The 22,306-nt window shown below is 45.6% G+C and overlaps 1 protein-coding gene across 1 annotated transcript in view; it reads left to right on the top strand.

Annotated features, from left to right (window-relative positions):
* The window catches only part of nxn (nucleoredoxin), a 172,720-nt gene that overhangs the window by 133,158 nt on the left and 17,256 nt on the right, over positions 1-22,306 (top strand). The window contains exons 7-8 of the mRNA XM_072243105.1: positions 8,410-8,589; positions 13,958-14,079. Coding sequence (XP_072099206.1) covers positions 8,410-8,589; positions 13,958-14,079 — 302 coding nt within the window. The remainder of the gene's footprint in view (positions 1-8,409; positions 8,590-13,957; positions 14,080-22,306) is intronic.

Consider the following 22,306-nt stretch of genomic DNA (forward strand, 5'->3'; position numbering starts at 1 on the left):
ATCAGCGATGACCAAAGTGTTGGGTCCACTACTTTTCATGTTATACACCCTGTATGTTAATGATCTGGACCGTGGAATTGACTTTGTGGCCAAGTCTGCAGATGATACAGGCACAGGTCGTGTTGAGGAAGCAGAGAGTCTGCAGATGGACTTGGAGAGATTAGGAGACTGGGCAAAGAAGTCACAGGTAGAATTCAGTATAGGGTGGTGTATGGTCATGCACTTTGGTAGAAGGAAGAAAGGTGTAGACTTTTTTTTTAATGGGGAGTGTATTCAGAAATCAGAGGTGCAAGGGACATGGGAGTCCCAATGGTTAACTTGCAGGTCGGGTTGGGACTAAGGAAAACAGATGCAATGTTGGCGTTCATTTTGAGAGGACAAGAATGTAATGTTGAGATCTTATCGGACATTAGTGAGCAGCTTTGGGCCCTGAATCAAAGAAACGATGTGCTGGCGTTGGAGAGAGGCCAGAGGAGGCGCTCAGGAATCCCAGGAATGAAAGGATTGACCTACGAGGAGGGTTTGATGGTTTTGAGCATGTACTCGCTGGAGTTTAAAAGAATGTGGGGGAGTCTCGTTGAAACCTACCAAATATAGATAGAGTGGACATGGAAATGATGTTTCCTATATTGGAGTCTAAGACCAGAAGGCACATCCTTAGAATAGAAGGATGCCCCTTCTGAACAGAGATGAGAAGGAATTTCTTTAGCCAGAGTGTGGTGAAGCTGTGGAATTTATTGCCACAGACGGCTGTGGAGGCCCTGTGTGTGTGTGTGTGTGTGTGTGTGTGTATATAAGCAAGCAGAGGTCGATAGGTTCTTGATTAATCAGGGTGTCAAAGGTTATGGGGAGAAGGTAGGAGGATAGGGACGAGGGGGATAATAAATCAGCCCAGATGGAATGGTGGAGCGGATTTGGTGGGTTGAATGGTGTAATTCTGCTCTCATGTCTTGTGATCCTATGATCTAAAGGAATGAAAGGTTTCCATTTCCACGCCCTCTCCCCGCGCTGCCCATGTTTGGAGTGACTCTGCAGACAGTTTAAACTACGTGAGGGAAAGGGAGTAGGGTTGGAGAATTTTCTAGAATTTTAGAACTAAACAAAGGATCTCATTATCTCAGCTGTGATTGGGTTGACAGGACTCTTTCCTCTGAAGGCTTACTCCAAAGTCAGGGCATTAAGTATAGGAGGTGGGGAGAGGGGCATTAATTTGCACTTCTGCATGACGTTGGAGTATTTTGTTCAGTTTGGTATGGTACCTTATTCAGTGAAGTGTAAGAGAGTGAGGGGTGATTTTAGAGAGGAGTATAAAATTATGAGGTGCATAGATAGGGGGAATGCGCACCGTCTTAATAGGAAAGATAGAGTGGATAGCCCGCGCCTCTTCCCCAGGGCACCACTGCTCAATACCAAGGGGACATGGCTTTAAGGTAAGGGTTGGGAAGTTCAAGGGGGATATTAGAGGAAGGTTTTTTACTCAGAGAGTGGTTGGTGCATGGAATGCACTACCTGAGTCAGTGGTGAAGGCAGATACACTAGTGAAGTTTAAGAGACTACTAGACAGGTATATGGAGGAATTTAAGGTGGGGGGTTATATGGGAGGCAGGGTTTGAGGGTCGGCACAACAATGTGGGCCGAAGGGCCTGTACTGTGCTGTACTATTCTATGTTCTATGTCTTTACTCAGGGTTGGCAAATCCAGAGTGCATGAGGTTAAGGTGAGAGGGGAGAGATTTAATTGGAACTTTTTTTTAAATCGAGAAGGTAGTCCATTTCTGGAATGAACTGCCAGAGGAAGAGGAAGCAGGAACATTTAAAAGATGTTTGGACAGATACACATATTAGACCAAACCACATAGAAGTAGGATTAGGCCATCTGGGTCTGCTCTGCTATTCAGTCATGTCTGATTCATGATTCCTCTCTGTCCCGTGCTCCATAAACTTTCTCAGTTTTGCTAATGGAGAAATTATCAACCTCCGCTCTGAAAATGCCCAATGACTTGGCCTACCAATTCCACAGAGGTCTCTCTCTTCACAGATGCTGCTTGACTTGCTGATTTCTCCTCTGATTTCTGGTGTCTGTCCCTCTGTGGTTTTCTTCCTTAAGTGGTGTTTGGAGACCCTGCAACAGGACCCACTGGTCAGTGTCCAACCCTATGCCAAAACAGGCAATGTGTAATTGTTGAAATTGAAACCTAACCTCTGAAAGCTAACTTCCGGTCAAGATGGCGCTTGCATACAATGCTTCTTCAGCCGACATCTTCTGGGTAGATCATATTTTACTTCTTTTATGTCTTTTATGCTTGTTTTTCGATTTGAATGTCATTTCGGAACAGTTGGAGCCTGTAATTTGCAGTTTGGAGATCGTTTGGGAGTTTCAGCGCTCGGCAGTCTCTGAGAGGATTCCAGGAGGCAGAGGCAGCGTACAGGAACTTCATGGAAAGAAGGCTGCGGGGCAACTGCAGGGAGTGAGCCAGTGTTCGACTCTATTTCGCCGATTCAAGCTTCCATTGTTTGCCGATTGGAACATTGAGGGGGAATGCAGAAGGTGATCGCTGGTGAGATCACTCTGTTGCTGGACAGGGGAGACTGCCCTTTGATCACTGGTGGGATCGCTCTGCTACAGAGATGGGAGACTACCTTTTGATGGCTGATGGAATCACTCTGCGATCGAAGAGGGGAGACTACCTTTTGATCGCTGATGGGATTGCTCTGCTATCAGAGAGGGAGACTGTCTTTTTGATCGCTGATGGGATTGCTCTGCTATCAAAGAGGGAGACTGTCTTTTTGATCGCTGATGGGATTGCTCTGCTATCAGAGAGGGAGACTGTCTTTTTGATCGCTGATGGGATTGCTCTGCTATCAGAGAGGGGAGACTGTCTTTTGATCGCTGGTGGGATCGCTGTGCTATGGAGAGAGGAGACTGTCTTTTGATCGCTGGTAGGATTGTTCTATTATGGAGAGGGAGACTGCCTTTTGATCGCAGGTGGGATCGCTCTGCTATGGAGAGAGGAGACTGTCTTTTAAAATCACTGATGGGATCGCTCTGCCATGGGGAGAGGAGATTGCCTTTTGAACACTGGGGTATCACTCTACTACTGCAGAGGGAAAGGCCTGCCACTGTACCTGGAGAATGTTACTCAGGTTTTCTGCATTTAGGATATAGACCTGGACTACAGACTTTCTCAGTCTTAGAGTTTTTTGCACTGTGTTTTTCTCGGGGTTTTTGTGTGAAGGGGAGGTGGATTTGGGGGACGGTGTGCCTGTTCTGTTTCCGTTTGTTTTTGAGTGGGAAGGAGGGATTTGGGGGTTGATGATCTTGCTGCCGTTCTTTTCTCTAATGGGTTCGTGGCTCTCTGGAGAAGAAGAGTTTCAGAGTTGTATACTTTGATATAAATGAACCTTTGAAGAAGAGCACATAGTCAGTGCTTTCAATAATTATACAGCTTCTTGCAGTATTGGTTGCAATTAATCAAATGGGTTCCTGTTTAATATGGACAGAAGCATTACAACATGATCTCCACTGATCTATTGGTCCATTTTAGTACTGTAATCCATCAAGGCAGCTCTGTCCAATTGCTCTTAATTATGTATGAGGGAGCTGAGCTGATGGTAAATTACCAAAGTTAAAAATAAAACTGCTTGGAAGAAACTCAAGGAAAGTAGACATCATTCTTTCAATCAAAGCCAGACAAGACACAAAGATTCAGAATCAGGCTTATTATCAATGATGTATGTTGTGAAAATGTGTTGACTTACAGCAGTGGTACAGTGAAATACATGTAAAAATACTTTAAATTACAATAAAAGATGTACAGTGGATTCCAGTTAATTGGGCCATTGGTTAATCAGGGCAGCCATTTATTTGGCACAACTCTTAAAGAACAAAAAACTAATTGAGAAAATTGCTGGGATTCCCTTCATTTATTTGGGACAGGAGGCTGTTACCAAACAGTTTCTAACTAGCTTCAGTCACGTGCACTTGAGTGCTTCTGTTCAAAAGTAGCAATATTTATCACTGAAGTAGGCAAGAAATAGGCAGTAAGCTAATTCAGAACTGTGGTTTCAAGCATTCAGGCTTGGAATTGCCAGAAAAGGCCAGGAATGAAAATGAAATTATTTCCACTACTTCAACAAGTTAGAAACTACAAATAAATTGAAGGTATCAACAATCATCTTGAATGTTACATTGAAAATGAAGATTTGGAGGATGCAATTGTCGATAGCATTGTATAAAGGCAGTCCATTATCTACATTAGCTGTCTGCACTGATTTTGTTCATTTGCAGTCAAAAGAATGTAACACGGATGAATTCCTCCATTGATAATTATAGTGGATTCCAGTTGGGACACATCAGTACCAGTACATTTTGGTCCAGTTAAACGGTTGCCCCAATTAGCCAAAGTTTCATGGAAATAGTTAAAAAGGTATAAAAAGACAAACTACCATATATCTTAGTAACAAATTTTGTATTTAATGAAATGAAGAACACATTAGAACAGTATGAGTACTACTACAATACTACAAAACTGTGTATTAGTTCCTAATAGTTATTGACTGAGAAATTAATCCAGTATACACTGCCGCGTTCTTTTGATCGACAATAAATGAACAAAATTAGCGCAGTCACCTAGTGCAGCTAATGGACCGCCTTCATATAACACTATCAATGGACTGCATCCTCCAAATCTTCACATTTATTGTAACATTCAAGATGATTGTTGATACCTTCAAATTTTTTGTAGTACCGAACTTGTTGAAGTAATGAAGTCATTTAATTTACACTCCCGTCCATTTCTGCCATCTCCAAGCCTGAATGGTTGAAACTCTAGAGAGCAAAGCAATTCTGAATTGTCTCAAAGCTTATTTCTCACCGACTGTCAGTGACAAAATCACTGATTTTTGAACACAAACACAATGCAACTGACAATATTTAAAACCTAAATACGATGTAGTGTCTAACATGTACAAGTGCACGCATGCGACACTAGTTAGAAACTTCAGCAGCAGTCTCCTGCTCCAATTAAGCAGCATAGTGTTCTAAATAAACAAAGTGAATCCCAGCTATTTTCTTGATTAGTTTTTGTTGTGTAAAAGTTGTTTCCCAATAAGCATACTTACATATATATGCATGCGCAGTATGTACAGAATATATTAGATTAGATTCAACTTTATTATCATTGTGCTGAGTACAGATACAAAGCCAATGAAATGCAAAGAATAATTTACAAAATAACTGTGAATAAAAAAAGTGCTACAGCACACAAATATAAAAGTACTGAGACAGTACAATATGGATGCAGTACTGCTTAGCACTGTGATGAGAGGTTCAGCAGGGTCACAGCCTCGGGAAAGAAGCTCTTCCTGTGCCTGCTGGTGCGGGAGCGGAGGCTCCTGTAGCACCTACCAGATGGGAGGAGAGTAAAAAGTCCATGGTTAGGGTGAGATGCATCTGTGATAATGCTTTTCGCCCTGCCCAGGCAGCGTTTATGGTAGATGTTCTCAATGGTGGGCATTTGGGTGCTGGTAATCCGCTGAGCAGTTTTCACCACACGCTGGAGTGCTTTGCGGTCCAATACAGGACAATTGCCATACCACACTGAGATGCAGTTGGTGAGTATGCTCTCAATGGCACAGCAGTAAAAGTCCGTCAGTATCCTGGGACAGAGGTGAGCTTTCTTCATGCTCCGCAGGAAGTAAAGGCGCTGTTGCACCTTTTTGATCAGGATGGAGGAGTTCAGGGACCAGGTGAGATCCTTGGAAATGTGGACACCAAGGAATTTGAAGCTTGATACACGCTCCACTCCAGTTCCATTGATGTAGATGGGGACGTGAGTGATACCAGTGGAAGAAATATATAGAGTTATAGGCTTTTAGAAAGGAAGGGTTTGATTGATGGTAGAGTAGGTTAAAAGGTCAGCACCCACAGTGGGATAAAAGGGTCTGTACTTTGCTCTATGTTCAATAATGTTCTTTTAAAGGGTTATCCAAATTTTAAATTCTGCACTGCCACAGCAGGACTTGAACTAGTATTCAGACTGCTCGGATATCGACTAAGATTCACCATCTACTGACGCTTCCTCACAAGCCCCAGGCTGTCCTAACTTCCTCTTTGGCTCTCCCTCTCTGATGAGAGTCAGCGATCAGGTTCGTCCAGTCACAGCATCCTTCCCTCGTGGTTCTGGCTGGATGACGGAACTCTTCTTTGAGTGTCAGTGAGCCTCAGTCCCCGCTGCATTCACATCCCACGCACACGTTCCTTTTGTCCACTGCCACCGCTGTAGAATGTGCTGGGACACCTTCAGGATCCGCTGACTCGGGGCATGGTAACATGGGGATTAGCGTAACACTATTACAGCACCAATGATTGGAGTTTAATTTCCGCCACTGTCCGTAAGGAGTTTGTACATTCTCCCCATGACCCCATAGATTTCCACTGGGTGCTCCGGTATCATCCCAGATTCCAAAGAGGTATGGGTTAGTGAGTAGTGGGCATGCTACGTTGCCACTGGAAACATGGTGACACTTGCGGGCTGTCCTCAGCACATCCTTGGACTGTGTTGGTTGTTGACTGGATACTGATAGTGGCTAGCTCGAAGGGCCGAATGGACTACTCCTGCACCTATTGTCTATTGTCTATAAGATAGCCAATGCCGTTTTCTCAGGGCTGCAAGGCGAATATCAGAGGACATCCCTTTAAGATGAGCGGAGGAAAGTTTAGGGGAGATGTCAGAGGTAGATTTTTTATTCCAGAGAGTGCCAGAAAAGCACTGTCAGGAGTGATGATAGAGGCAGATTAGATTAGATTAGATTCAACTTCATTGTCATTGTGCCGAGTACAGATACAAAGCCAATGAAATGCAGTTAGCATCTGACCAGAAATGCAAAGAATAGTGTTATTTACAAAATAACTGCGAATAAAAAAAGTGCTACAACACACAAATATAAAAGTACTGAGTCAGTACAATACGGATGCAGTACTGCTTAGCGCTGTGATGAGAGGTTCAGCAGTGTCACAGCCTCAGGGAAGAAGCTCTTCCTGTGCCTGCTGGTGCGGGAGTGGAGGCTCCTGTAGCGCCTACCGGATGGGAGGAGAGTAAAAAGTCCATGGTTAGGGTGAGATGCATCCCTGATCATGCTTTTATATGTGCAGCACTGTGCAAAATTCTTAGGCACATGTAAAAAAATTCAGTAAAATGAAGATGCTTTTGAAAATAATGAAATGAAAAGATTCTGAATATCAAAAAAAACTATAAAGAGCAGTAAACTGTAAAAAAAAAAAAAAATCAGATCAATATTTGGTGTGACCATCCTTTGCCTTTAAAACTGCATCAATTCTCTTAGGTGCACCATCGTGCAGTTTTATAAGAAAATCGGCTGGTAGTTGTTCCAAGCATCTTGGAAAGCTTGCCATAGTTGTTCTGCAGACTTTGGCTGTCTCACTTGCTTCTATCTCTCCAGGTACTCGCAGACAGCCTCGATGATGTTGAGATCAGGGCTCTGTGGAGGCTATACCATCTGAAATCATATTAAAAAATCTAGGGTCCTTAAGACTTTTGCGCAGTACTGTATATATATGTATATTCGTATATATAGTAGGAGCCATGCACCTGTTCTCTGTCTGCTTTGTATTCTCTGCTGCTGCTGAAAAGCGTCATTTACGTCAATGGCCAATGCAGACCGAGGGTTGTGGAGTGGTCAGCTCACAAGTGTCGCCACACTTCTGCCGCCAAAATAACATGCCCATGACCTACTAACCCTAACCTGTGGAACATGGGAGGAAACCAGGGCACCGGGAGGAAACCCTCACAGTCACGTGCAAACTCCTTACGGAATTGAACCCTGATCGCTGGCACGGTAAATTGATTGCGCTAACCACTGTGGTGCTGTCATCCAACATTTGGAGACTGCTCCTCCCGCAGTATAGTGTTGGGGGTATCAGCATAGATAGCAGTGTCCGTCCTGCTGGGCCTTGGCCTGAGAAGCTTCTGTCGGCCTGTCACACAGTATCAGTGCAGGTCCAAGGCCAGTCAGCGGAAGGACTTCGCTATTCTCCTAGAAACAACTGGCCCATGTTCAGCTGTACACAAGGAAGCTTTCTCTGCCTTGGCCTTTGAAGTGTTCATTTGTATATTTGCTACTACTGTTAATATGGCAGGCTTTTTGACTAGAGTCACGGAACCATTTTCCTCTTCGAGAATGGAATCCTGCCTGTTAGAAAAAAGGCCAGTGATGCTCAACACAAAAGGTCTGTTCCTTAGAGTTTCCATGCTCTGAATCCCAGATATGGAGACAATCACAGGAGAGAGACCCTGAGGTAAGTTGGGAGAATTTGATTCACTGGAACTGTAGGGCTGCTGACACTGTGCACGGAAACTGACTAATCCCCGGTGTTCTGTTTTAAATGCAGGCATTCCAACCCTGATCATCCTCGACCAGGAGGGAAAGATCATCACTCGGCAGGGGAGGGCGGCTGTGCTCAATGACATGGATTGCAAAGAGTTCCCGTGGCATCCGAAACCGGTATTAGAACTTACAGAGTCCAGCACCATGCAACTGAATGAGGGGCCCTGCCTGGTTCTGTTTGTGGGTATGAAGTGCTCGCCATGAATCTCCCAGTCTAGACTTCAGTCTGCCTCTGTGTGTGTGTGTGTGTGTGTCTTTGTCTGTGTGTCCATGTCTCTGTCATTATTGGTGATACTTGTGTGTGTATGTGAGAGTGTGTGTCTTCACTAGTGTGTGCGTGTGTGTGTGTGCGTGCTTGCATACTGCCTGGGTGTGTCAATAAAGTCTCGGTGTGTGTGTGTATGTCTGTACATACAGTACGTGTATAAAAATGTGTGTGTCAGAGTGTGTGCCCTCATATGTGATACTTTGTGTGTCTGTGTGCACATTTCATGTTTGTGCATAGTCATCGTATATACATACGTGTAAAAATGTGTGAGTGATATCCACATGCGTGGTAGGTGTGTGATTGAAAGGTGCGTAAGAAAGTCTACGTGTGCGTGTGTGCACGTTTATACAGGGTGGTGTGTTTGCTGTATGAGAGTGCCCGTCTGTGTGGCCATATATCTGAATCCATGCATGTGTGAGTGTGAAAAATGCCTGTATTTTATTTAAAAATCTGGACCCTAGTTAAAATTTCACAACATTCATTTGAAGTTTTAAGTCATCTTCACCATCCCATAATAAACAGCATGACTTTATCACTGTGCTACTGGGCATATCTATCACCTGATCGATCTTCAGGTAACCACTGGATCTTCTCGGCACAACCACCTGGTAATTGTGGGAAACAAAGGTTGTGCAGTTGTGTTACTTTTACCAAAGTCATGACTTGGTACAGAGCAGCCTCCTGTTTGGACTGCAGTCGGTTTGACAGCTGGGGGTGACTGCTCTCTGCATGTTCAGTATGTGTAAACCAAGCCCGATGACCGGCCGGGTGAGGTGAGGTTAGTGAGGGAGGCAAGACGCTTCACGGAGAGTAGATCATAGGTCAGGACACCTTAGTACCCATCTTTGCTTCCGCATACCTTCCCTTGCCCACCGGAGCAAGGTCTGCACTTTTCCTGAAATTCGTCTCAGATTCTGTCCTGCATCTCCCCGGGATCGCAGTCTGGCTGCCCTACCACCCTGTTCTCGGTCAGTTCTTGTTCTTCTTGTCAACTCTGATGTCCCAGTTCGTTCAGACAACATTCCCAATTATGATCGGATCATTGTGATCAGAAAATAACTGAGGAGGCAGGTTGTTGTGGGAAAGATAAAACTGTCTGAAGAAGAGGGAGCTAATTGAGGTTTCTTAAAACTCAAGTGTATACCAGGGGCCCCAGATATGTCCAAGGGCTTAAGTAGACAGCAAGGGTCCTGTGGTTTTTCTGAGTGCCAGTAATCTGCTGATCCACATCTCCACACTGGGTTTGAGTTAATTCAGTCACACAGAGACTCTATGTTGTGCACATAGTGTACAAATACACCATCACTGTCTCTCACACAGAGAAAGTACTGTACATGTGTAACATTTCACACTTAGATTAGATTATCAGGACACTCAGTCCTCATTTATTGTCATTTAGAAATGCATGCATTAAAAAATGATACAATGTTCCTCCAGAATGATATCACAAGAAACACAAGACAAACCAAGACTAAAACTGACAAAACCACATAATTATAACATATAGTTACAACAGTGCAAAGCAATACCGTAATTTGATAAAGAGCAGACCATGGGCACGGTAAAAAAAAGTCTCTAAGTCCCGATAGCCCCATCATCTCACGCAGATGGTAGAAGAGAGAAACTCTCCCTGCCATGAACCTCCAAGCGCCGCAAACTTGCCAATGCATTGGAAGCACCTGACCGCAGCGGACTCTGAGTCCGTCCGAAAACTTCGAGCCTCCGGCCAGCCCTTTAACACAGCCTCTTCAAGCCCCATCCTCTGCCGAGCGCTTTGACCACTCCCTGGCCGCCGAGCAACAAGCAAGGCCGAGGACTTTGGTGTCAAACACACGCACGCACGCACACACACGCACGCACACACACACACACACCGCCCTTGCATTCAATATCAGTAACACCAAGGAACGTGTTCATTGTGGACTTCAGGAAGGAGAAGTCAAAGGAACACAGACCAGTTCTCATCGAGGGGTCAGCAGTGGAAAGTGTGAATATTTTCAAGTTGTTCCTGTGTGCCAGTGTCTCTGAGGATCTACCCTGGGCCCAACATATTGATGCAATTATACAGAAGGCCACCGGCTGGTGTCGTAGTGGCATCAGCACCGGACTTCAGGGTGAAGGCTCCCGAGCTCAAATCCAGCCGGCGCCCTTGCACACTTTCTATCCGTGCTGGGTTGAGCGTTGAGCTAGCAACTCGGCTTCGTAAAAATAAGACAGCCTGCTAAAAAAAAACTCCGTCATGACAGCGTCCCGATGACTCCACTCGGAGTTAAGGGTTTTCTTCTTCTATAAAGAAGGCACAACAGAGGCTACATTGCATTAGGAATTTGTGGCGATTTGGTACGTCACCAAAGACTCTCGCAAATCTTGTGGAGAGCATTCTGACTGATTGCATCATCGTCTGGTATGGTGGGGTCAGTGAACAGGATCGGAAAAAGCTGCAGAAAGTTGTAAACTCAGCCAGCTCCATCATGGGCACCAGCCTCCCCAGCATCCAGGACATCTTCAAAAGGTGATGCCTCAGAAAGGCAGCATCCATCATTAAGGATTCCCATCACCCAGGACATGCCCTCTTCTCAGGGAGGAAGTACTCCTGAAGATGCACACTCAGCTTCATCCCCACTGCCTGAATGGACAATGCAGGGGTCAGCAACCTTTTGCCTCTGTGGGCCGGATCGCGCATTAAAGAGCGGACAGTGGGCCAGATAAATGCCATAAAAAACTTGAAATATGGGAATTATCCATTTAAATACATCTCGTTATGTTTTGCCTCAAATTAATGAATAACGCATGCTAGAAAATCATTTGTGCTTAAGGTTGCCTACCTCTGCTTGTAGACTGTATCATTATGTGGTTCGCTTTTGTTTTCTTTTAGCACTAGTTATCTAATGTAAATATTATACATATATTTCTCATTGTAACTTGTAATTTTATTATGTATTGCAATGTACTACTGCCACAAAGCCATATACTTCATGATTAATGCCAGTGACATTAAATCTGTTTCTCACATATAGGCACATCTCTTTTGCAGTCTCCAGGACTCATTCATATTCAATTTTATTCTCCATCTCCCCCCTCTCTCACACACATCACACATATGTAAGAATACATACATCTGCACACCACACACGGAAATACAGTCACACATACCACCCTTCGCTGCATCATCATGCACTCAGGGAATGAAAGCTTCCCTGAGCCAACACACTGACAGTTCCTTCACGATTCATCCCTCACCAGGTAGGACGTGCCCTTTCCCCACCGCAACCATCAGGGAGGAGGAACCAGGACCAGAAGACACACACTGAACAACTGAGGGAAAAGCTTCTTCCCCCTCCAGACCACGAGCCCAGGAACATCTCACTACGTGTTTACAATGTTTTGTTTATATTGATTATTTTAACCGACAGTAAATTTTTACGCGTTGCACTGTGCTGCCGCAAAATAACAAATGTTCTGACGTATGTCAGTGATAATAAGCCTGATTCGGAGTCAATTGCTGCGTTAACACCAATTGGTGTAGCGTTTACCTTTGATCCCCGTTTCCCACACGACTCGGTACATTGTTTACAACAGAATAGCAAGCATGAACCCAGCCAAACCTCTCCAGGCTTCTGCTAAACTTGTTAATCATTTTACTGCCCTTGTTATTGCCCTCCCCAATCATTACTGTCCTCTCTAATGCTTCTAATTAGTTCATTTGCTCGGTTATATTACCCTCTAAATTCCAGCAGTGGGTTTATTGCTTCCTCAGCCAGAGCTCTGCCCCAGCCGCCCCTCCCTCCCCAACGCCACGGGAGCACTTTACCGGGTGCTGTTTTAACTCATCGAGTGCTGCGGCAATGAAGACCATGATGAAGCAACTTCGTGTTGCCGCATCTCCCGCCCGTTTCCAGAGGGGGCCGCCCGGTGTTGGAGTTCAGTTACTGGAATAGCACACAGAGAGCTCGAGCAGCCGGGGAATTTCAATTCGTTAAATACGTTTGGGAGTTTTATACATAAAACCTGGTGGACTACTTGGAGGAAGGGGAGGCACTTTTGGAAAATAGTGGAAGTGGGGGCTGTGAGGAGGAATTCAGACCATCAAAGGGGAATAAAAACTAGGTTTAGTGGGATAGGGGAGAGATCTCAAAGGCACCAGAGGGATGGTAACTTAACACAGAAGGTAGTGTATATGTGGAATGAGCTGCCAGAGGAAGTGGTTGGGGCAGATACAATAGCAACCTTTAAAAATCACTTAGATGAGTACCTGACAGGAAAAGTTTAGACCAGGGGTTCCCAACTGGTTTTATGCCGTGGACCAATACCGTTGAGCAAGGGGTTCGTGAACCTCAGGTTGGGAACCCAGTGTGGGCAAATAGCACCATTGTTAGCATGGAGGAGATGGGCCGAAGGGCCTTTTAATGTGCTGTATGACTATAAGAGCTAGAAAGTTCATGCCAATGTGGCTGGGAGAGGGAGAGCAATTTCTCCTGGTCTCCACTGGTGAGGAAGGCAAATGCAATGTTAGCATTAATCTCAAGAGGACTAGAATATAAGAGCAAGGATGTGATGCGGAGGCTTTATAAGGCATTGGTCAGACTGCACTTGGAGTATTGTCAGTAGTTTTGGGTCCCTTATCTAAGAAAGGATGTGCTGGCATTGGAGAGGGTCCAGAGTTCACGAGAATAATTCTGGGAATGAAAGGGGTAATATGAGCATTTGATGGCTTCAGGCCCATATTCGCTGGAGTTTAGAAGAATGAGGGAGGTCTCATTGGATCGTAGACACATGGATGAGAGAAAAATGGAGGGCTGTGTAGGAAGGGTTGGCATAACATAGTGGGCCAAAAGGCCTGTATTGTGCTGGGGGGGTTCTATATTCTACAATAGGAAAATAGAGAGCTATATGGAAGGGAAGGCTTGGAATGATCTTAGAGTGGATTAAAGGGTCAGCACAATATTGTGGGCCGAAATGTCTGTACAATGTTCAAAGATTCTCCTGTTGTAAATGCCCAGCATGTCAGGCAGCATCTGTGGAGAGAGAGGAAAAGAGAATAACATACCAGATCAATCATTCTTAATCAGAACTGGAAGAAGTTGGAATTGAAAGTGGAGAGGGAGAACAAAAGGAGGGAAGGCAAGAGTAAGGAGAGATGCGGGGGGGTTGCGGTCTGTCAGTGGGTGTCGACAGGGATTAAGTAGTAATGGGCCTACAGCTACCATTTTATTTCCCATTTCCACCTCCTGGATGCTTTACTGCAACGTACCGGTGACTCTTCCCGTTTTAACTTCTCCCCTAGATTCAGAAGAGGAGGAACTGGAGCCAGCTAAACAACTGATCCAGCCGATCGCAGAAAAAATTCTCTCGGAGCACAAAGCGAAGGAGGAGGATCCCCCGCTGTTGTTCTTTGTAGCAGGAGAGGTAGGTAGATGATACTCTCTGCAAATGTACACTCAGTGGCCACTTTATTAGGTACACCTGCTGGTTAATACAAATATCTAATCAGCCAGTCATGTGGCGACAACTCAATGCATGAAAGCATGCTGATATGGTCAAGAGGTTCAGCTGTTGTTCAGACCAAACATCAGAGAATGGGGAAGAAATGTGATCTAAGTGATTTTGACCATGGAATGATTGCTGGTGGCAGACGGGGAGGTTTAAGTGTCTCAGAAACTGCCGATCTCCTGACACTTCCACGCACAAAATCTCTAGAGTTTACAGAGAATAGTGCAAAAACAAAATCCAGTGAGCGGCAGTTCTGTGGGCAAAAACGCCTTGTTAATGAGAGAGGTCAGAGGAGAATGGCCAGACCTGTTCAAGCTGACAGGAAGGCAACAATTACTCAAATAACCACGTGTTACAACAGCGCTGTGCAGAAAAGCATCTCTGAATGCACAACATGTCGAATCTTGAAGCAGACGGGCTACAGCAGCAGAAGACCACGAACATAGACTCAGTGGCCACTTTATTAGATACAAGGGATATCTCATAAACTGTGTTACTTCTGAGGCTAGGACTTTACTCCTTGGAGTACAGCAGCTCAAGAGGTGACTGTACAGAGACTTATAGGATAACGGAGGCACAGATAAGGTGAATGGCATCTGTTTCCCAGGGAAATGGTATCAAAAACTAGTTAGCATAGGTTTATGGTGAGAGGGTGACGTTTTAGAAGGGACTTGAAGGGCAACTTCTTCATGTGGAGGACTGTATGATAGAATGAGCTGCCAGAGAAAGTGGTTGAATTAAAGCCATTTTGGACAGGTTTAGAGCTGGGGTTCCCAACTTTTTTATGTCATGGACCCCTGCCGTTAACCGAGAGGTCCGTGGACTCCAGGTTGGGAAACCCTGGTTTAGAGTGATAAGGGACAAACGGGACGAGGTGAGATGGGCATTTTGTTCAGCATGAATGAAAGGGCTGAAGGGCCTCTTTGCGTGTGCTTGTGGAATTGTGCTCTTTATTAGGGTTTTGGCTTCCGAGCTTGTTATGTACAATTCCAGTCCCCCAGCACTCTCGGGAAATTGGTGGTGCCGGTCTAGCAGAATTTGCAGACTAGAGGATATTGTATAACTATTCTTCCATATCACTTCTTTTTGACCTGTCCCAGTGAAACCGGAGAGCATACAGGGAAATGCACAAACCCTCCAGCCGCAGACCCAGCCACGTTCCTGATCCTTGGTATTCCAAACCTCGAGCTTGGCTGCGGACAGACCTGGTCCATATTCCGGACTTCGGCCCCTGTCACTGTCTGGAATCGCGGCACACGCTCGGGACGTATGAGCGGGCCATCAAAAATAAATTGGATGCCTGATTGTCAGAGTTTTACTCTTGTAGCAAATCAGGTTCTTAACCTTCGAACGTGTGCATGTGGGTGAGAGAGCGAGAGGAGGGGGTAGTCAAAGATTGAGCACAGCAAGCTCCCATAGAGTAATGAGGCAGTCATGTGTTTATGCTATAAGACATAGGAGAAGAATTAGGCCATTTGTCCCATCGAGTACTGTGCTATCCCATTATGGCTGATGTATTTTCCCTTTCAACCCCATTCTTCTGCCTTCTCCCTATAACCTTTGACACCTTTACTAATCAAGAACCTGTCAGCTTCTGCTTTAAATTTATCTAATGACTTTGCCTCCATGTTTGTCTGTGGCAATGAATTCCACAGAGTCACCACCCTCTAACTAAGAAATCCCTCCTCAGCTCCATTCTAAAGGGACATCTTTCTATTCTGAGACTGTGCCAACACTACAGGGAACACCTTCTATCTAGAACTTCCGACATTCGATAGGTTTCAGTGAGATAGCCCCTATTCTTCTAAGCTCCAGCGAGTACAGGCCCAGAGCCATCAAACGTTCCTCATACGTTAACCCTCAGTTGCATTCACAAGGGTGAATTCTGCTGCCGCCCTCCGAAAGAAGTGAGGCAGGTCCTCCGCTACCTCCTGGGTGCTGGATACCCACACTCTGCACCAGCACAGTCGCAGACCCAGTCTTCCGCAGAAAGGCCGGACACCGTCTGAAGGGCGAGGCCCCGTTAAACACAGGGACACTCCCAGCACAGTGGAGCGGCTGGCAGGGGCTGCGCCTCATTGTGCTGGAGACCGGGATTCATTCCTGACTCCAGGTGCTGTCCACGTGGAGTCTGCATGTCGTTCCCTTTGACCGCGTGGGTTTCCTCCGAGTGCTCCGGTATCCTCTCTCATCCAAAGGACGGGCAGCGGATGTTTCCAGTAGTCAGCCTCAGAATGGAAGGATGTCCCTTTAGAACATTGATGAGAGATTGATAGATACTTTATTGATCCCAAAGGAAATTACGGTGTCATAGTAGCATTACAAGTGCACAGACACAAATACCAGAAGAGAAGGGGAAAGAATAAAAAAGACAAGGTATCACAGTCTAACAGAAGGGGGTCATCACTTCCCCAGCTAGAGTTTGACTCATTATAGAACCTAATAGCCAAGGGTTACAATGAGGGTAAGGAGGTATTTCTTTAATCAGAGGATGGTGAATCTGTGGAATTGATTGCCACAGATGACTGAAGGCTAAGTAATTGGCTATATTTAAAGCGGAGGTTGATAAGTTCTTGATTAGTAAGAGCATCCAAGGTACGGGGAGCAGGCAGGAGAATGGGGTTGAGGGGGGTAATAATTCAGCCATGATGGAATGGGCCAAATGGTATAATTCTGTCCCTATATCTTATGCGTTTAATTGCTTAGTGTGTCAGTGAGTGGATTAGTGTCAAATGGTGGCTGATAGACTTTGTAGGCCAAAGGACCTCTTCCCATGTGTATCTCCGTAGAGGCCAGGCACATTGATGCCAGGTAAGACCCCCCCACGGCTCCTGCTAACGCTAAACGTTTGTAAGGCCTTTTCTCAGCTGCCAGGATGAACTTCCAGCAACCGTGGCTGAGTTAAAAACAAGGCACGTAAAGCTGAGGGAAGTTACTGTGGCTTTTTATTAATGGCAGTAATTTTCAGAAGCCTCCGGGTGTAAGTGTTTGTGGAGGGGGAAACAGACTAAACACGTTTTTTACTTGTTAAGGACATTCTATTGCCGCTAATAATGCCGCTGAATCTCCTGCTGGGAAGCAGCTGCTGTTCTTCCTCAGCCTCCAGCCCTTCTCCAGGGAGGGAATCTCAGTCAGCTCACCACTGCTGTCCAGCCCAGACACAGAGGCTAAACATCATGGAATCTCCCGCCTAAGGCCAGTAGGCCAGGCCCTGAATGTTTGCCAATAAGTACACAAGACATAGGAGTAGAATTAAGACACTCGGCCCATCAACTGTGCTCTGCATTCCATCATGGCTGATTTATTAACCCTCTCAACCCCATTCTTCTGCCTTCTCCCTGTAACATTTGATATCCTAACCAAGAACCCACCAATCTCTGCATTAAATGTACTCACTGACTTGGCCTCCTCAGCTGTCTGTGGTAATGAATTCCACAGATTCACCACCCTCTGGCTAAAGAAATTCCTTCTCATCTCTGTTCTAAATGGACGTCCCTCTATTCTGAGGCTGTGCCCTCAGTCCTAGACTCACCCTCTATAGAAAACATCCTCTCCACATCCACTCCTTTGAGACCTTTTAGCATTCTATAGATTTCATTTTTTCTAAACTCCAGCTAGTCCAGCCCAGAGCCATCAGACAACTCCTCATATGTTAACCCTTTCATTCCCGGGGTCATTCTCAAGAACATCTTCACAAAAAGAAATGTGGAGGGTAGGGAGAAATTGAAAGTGAATGTTTTGACTTCCATCGGTATTCAGACTTTCTCAGGGCCTACCGAGAAATAAAATTAGTCTTAATATAGGTATTGGTTTATTGTTGTCACTTGTACCAAGATACAGTGAAAAGCTTCTCTTATATCCTGTTCAAACAGATCAAATTATTACACAGTCCAAAGGGGAAGAACAAGATAAAACAATAACAATGCAGCATAAAGTGTTGCAGTTAAAGAAGGAGTGCAGTGCAGGTAAATAATAAAACGAAAGATCATAATGAGGTAAATTGTGAGGTCAAAACTCCAAATGATTGTACAGGACGTTCATTCAGGAGTCCGATACTGGTAGGATAGAAGTTGTCCCTGAGCCAGGCTTTCAAGCTTTTGTATCTTCTGCCGGATGGGGGGTGAAGACAGATTGTCTGGGATGGGTGGGGCCTTTGATTATGCCAGCTGCTTGACTGAGACAGAGAGAAGCGTAGACAGAGTCCACAGAGAGAAGGCTGATTCAGAAACACAGAAAACCTACAGCACAATACAGGCCCTTCGGCCCACAATGCTGTGCTGATCATGAACTTACTTTAGAGATTACCTAGGGTTACCCATAGCCCTCTTTTTCTAAGCTCCATGTACCTATCCAAGAGTCTCTTAAAAGACTCTATTGTATCCGCCTCCACCACTGTCAGCAACAGCCCATTCTACGCACTCACCACACTCTGTGTAAAAAAAAACTTAGCCCTTACATTTCCTCTGTACCTACTTCCAAGCACCTTAAAACTGCGCCCTCTCATGTTAGCCATTTCAGCCCTGGGGAAAAGCCTCTGACTATCCACACGATCAATGCCTCTCATCATCTTTTACACTTCTGTCAGGTCATCTCTCATCCTCTGTCGCTCCAAGGAGAAAAGGCTGAGTTCACTCAACCTATTCTCGTAAGGCATGCTCCCCAATCCAGGCAACATCCTTGTAAATCTCCTCTGCACCTTTTCCATAGTTTCCACATCCTTCCTGTAGTGAGGTGACCAGAACTGAGCACAGTACTCCAAGTAGGGTCTGATCAGGGTCCTATACAGCTGCAACATTACCTCGCGGTTCTTGAACTCAGCCCCACGATTGATGAAGGCCAATGCACCATATGCCTTCTTAGCCACAGAGTCAACCTGCACAGCAGCTTTGAGTGTCCTATGGACTCAGACCCCAAGGTCCCTCTAATCCTCCACACTGCCAAGAGTCTTACCATTAATACTATATTCTGCCATCATATTTGACCTACCAAAATGAACCACCTCACACTTACCTGGGTTGAACTCCATCTGCCACTTCTCAGTCCAGTTTTGCATCCTATCGATGTCCCGCTGTAACCCCTGACAGCCCTCCACACTATCCACAACATCCCCAACCTTTGTGTCATCAGCAAATTTCCTAACCCATCCCTCCACTTCCTCATCCAAGTCACTTATAAAAATCACGACGAGAAGGGGTCCCAGAACAGATCCCTGAGGCACACCACTGGTCACCGACCTCCATGCAGAATATGATCCGTCTACACCCACTCTTTGTCTTCTGTGGGCAAGCCAGTTCTGGATCCACAAAGCAAGGTTCCCTTGGATCCCATGCCTCCTTACTTTCTCAATAAGCCTTGCATGGGGTACCTTATTAAATGCCTTGCTGAAATCCATATGCACTACATCTACTGCTCCACCTTCATCGATGTTTTTAGTCACATCCTCAAAAAATTCAATCAGGCTTATAAGGCACAACTTGCCTTTGACAAAGCCATACTGACTATTCCTAATCATATTATGTCTCTCCAAATGCTCAAATCTTGCCTCTCAGGACCTTCTCCATCAGCTTACCAACCACTGAAGACCTCATCGGTCTATAATTTCCTGGGCTATCTCTACTCCCTTTCTCGAATAAGGGAACAACATCTACAACCCTCCGATCCTCTGGAACCTCTCATGTCCCCATTGATGATGCAAAGATCATTGCTAGAGGCTCAGCAATCTCCTCCCTCGCCTCCCATAGTAGCCTGGGGTACATCTCGTACAGTCCCGGTGACTTGTCCAACTTGATGCTTTCCAAAAGCTCCAGCACATCCTCTTTCTTAATATCTATATGCTCAAGCTCTCAGTCCACTGTAAGTCATCCCTACAATCACCAAGATCCTTTTCCATAGTAAATACTGAAGCAATGTATTCATTAAGTACCTCCACTATCTCCTCCGGTTCCATACACACTTTTCCACTGTCACACTTGATTGGTCCTATTCTGTCACGTCTTATCCTCTTGCTCTTCACATACTTGTAGAATGCCTTGGGGTTTTTCTTAATCCTGCTCGCCAAGGCCTTCTCATGGCCCCTTCTGGCTCTCCTAATTTCATTCTTAAGCTCCTTTCTGCTAGCTGTATCATTTTCTAGATCTCTATCATTACCTAGTTTTTTGAATCTTTTGTAAGCTTTTCTATGCTTCTTGACTAGATTTTCAACAGCCTTTGTGCACCATGGTTCCTATACCCTACCATCCTTTCCCTGTCTCATTGGAACGTACCTATGCAGAATGCCATGCAAATATCCCCTGAACATTTGCCACATTTCTGCCATACATTTCCCTGAGAACATCTGTTCCCAATTTATGCTTCCAAGTTCCTGCCTGATAGCCTCATATTCCCCCTTACTCCAATTAAACGCTTTCCTAACTTGTCTGTTCCTATCCCTTTCCAATGCTCTGGTAAAGGAGATAGGATTGTGATCACTGTCTCCAAAATGCTCTCCCTCTGAGAGACCTGACACCTGACCAGGTTCATTTCCCAATACCAGATCAAGTACAGCCTCTCCTCTTGTAGGCTTATCTACATATTGTGTCAGGAAACCTTCCTGAACACACCTAACAAACTGCACCCCATCTAGACCCCTTGCTCTAGGGAGATGCCAGTCAATATTGGGGAAATTAAAAACCTCCCACCATGACAGCCCTGTTATTATTGCATCTTTCCAGAATCTGTCTCCCTATCTGCTCCTCGATGTCCCTGTTACTATTGCGTGGTCTATAAAAAAAACCCAGTAAAGTTATTGACCCCTTCCTGTTCCTAACTTCCACTCACAGAGACGCTGTAGACAATCCCTCCATGTCTTCCTCCATTTCTGCAGCTGTGACACTATCTCTGATCAACAGTGCCACACCCCCATCTCTTTTGCCTCCCTCCCTGTCCTTTCTGAAACATTTAAGGCCTGGCACTCGAAGTAACCATTCCTGCCCCTGAGCCATCCAAGTCTCTGTAATGGCCACCACATCACAGCTCCAAGTACTGATCCACACTCTAAGCTCATCTGCTTTGTTCATGATGCTCCTTGCATTAAAATAGACACATCCTAAACCTCGGTCCGAGCGTATCCCTGTGATGTGCCGAGCTGTGTCCAGAACTCTCTACAGTCACAGGCAGAGCAGTTGCCGTACCGAGCTGAGCTGTGATGTCTCCAGATACAATTGTCTTCTACACTGCATCAATAAAGAGTGTGGATCTTGTTGTTAAAATGTTTAGGGATTAAATTGGGTCACATGTACATCGAAACGTCAAAACATGCTGTGAAATGCAAACGCAAAATACCCTGCAGATGCTGGGGTCAAAGCAACACTCACAACACGCTAGAGGAACTCAGTGAAATGCATTGTTTGCATCAACAACCAACTCAGACCGCAAGTGTCGCCACGCTTCGAGTGCCAGCATAGCATGCCCACAACTTACTGACTAAAATGCGTACATCGTTGGAACGTGGGAGGAAACCGGAGCACCCGGAGGAAACCCACGCGGTCACAGGGAGGACGTACAAACTCCTTACAAACAGCGGCAGGAATTGAACTCCAATTTTACGGCTGGCCCTCTAGATCGTGGCAGTAGCTACCACACTACCGTGCCACCCCACTGGTGCAGCACTGAGGGTGGGGGATGGGGGGGGGGTCACCTTTGCCTCCCATTGGACTACATCTGACTGCGGGCCACAAGTGAGTCCCGGCAAGTGTGGGGGAGGGACGTAACAGGCACAGATTCACCAGGGTCAGTGCATACCTTCCAGATGAAAGGGAGAGAAGGAATCATTCTTGGCTCCGTTAGGATTGTAACTCAGGCTACTGTTGACGCCAGCGGATATCACACCCATTAGATCATTTGTGAGCTCAGATACCTGCTGAGAAGTGTGCATTGGCGAGGGGGAAAATTAAGTGTTTGGCTTTGTGACAGGCCACTGTGAGAGAAGGGGGTTTTAGTCGGGTGTACAAATCTTCCATCCGATGTGCATTAATGCCAGGGTGGAGCAGTCAGCATATCTGGCGGGGGGGGGGGGGGTGCGGTGACGCTTGCCAGGCGCAAGTATCTGTTTTTCCCCCTCCCTGCAGCACAGAGAGCCCGAAGCCTTTGTGCGTTAATTAGAAGC

The sequence above is a fragment of the Mobula birostris genome, chromosome 25 (assembly GCF_030028105.1).
Source record: "Mobula birostris isolate sMobBir1 chromosome 25, sMobBir1.hap1, whole genome shotgun sequence".
Lineage (NCBI taxonomy): Eukaryota > Metazoa > Chordata > Chondrichthyes > Myliobatiformes > Myliobatidae > Mobula > Mobula birostris.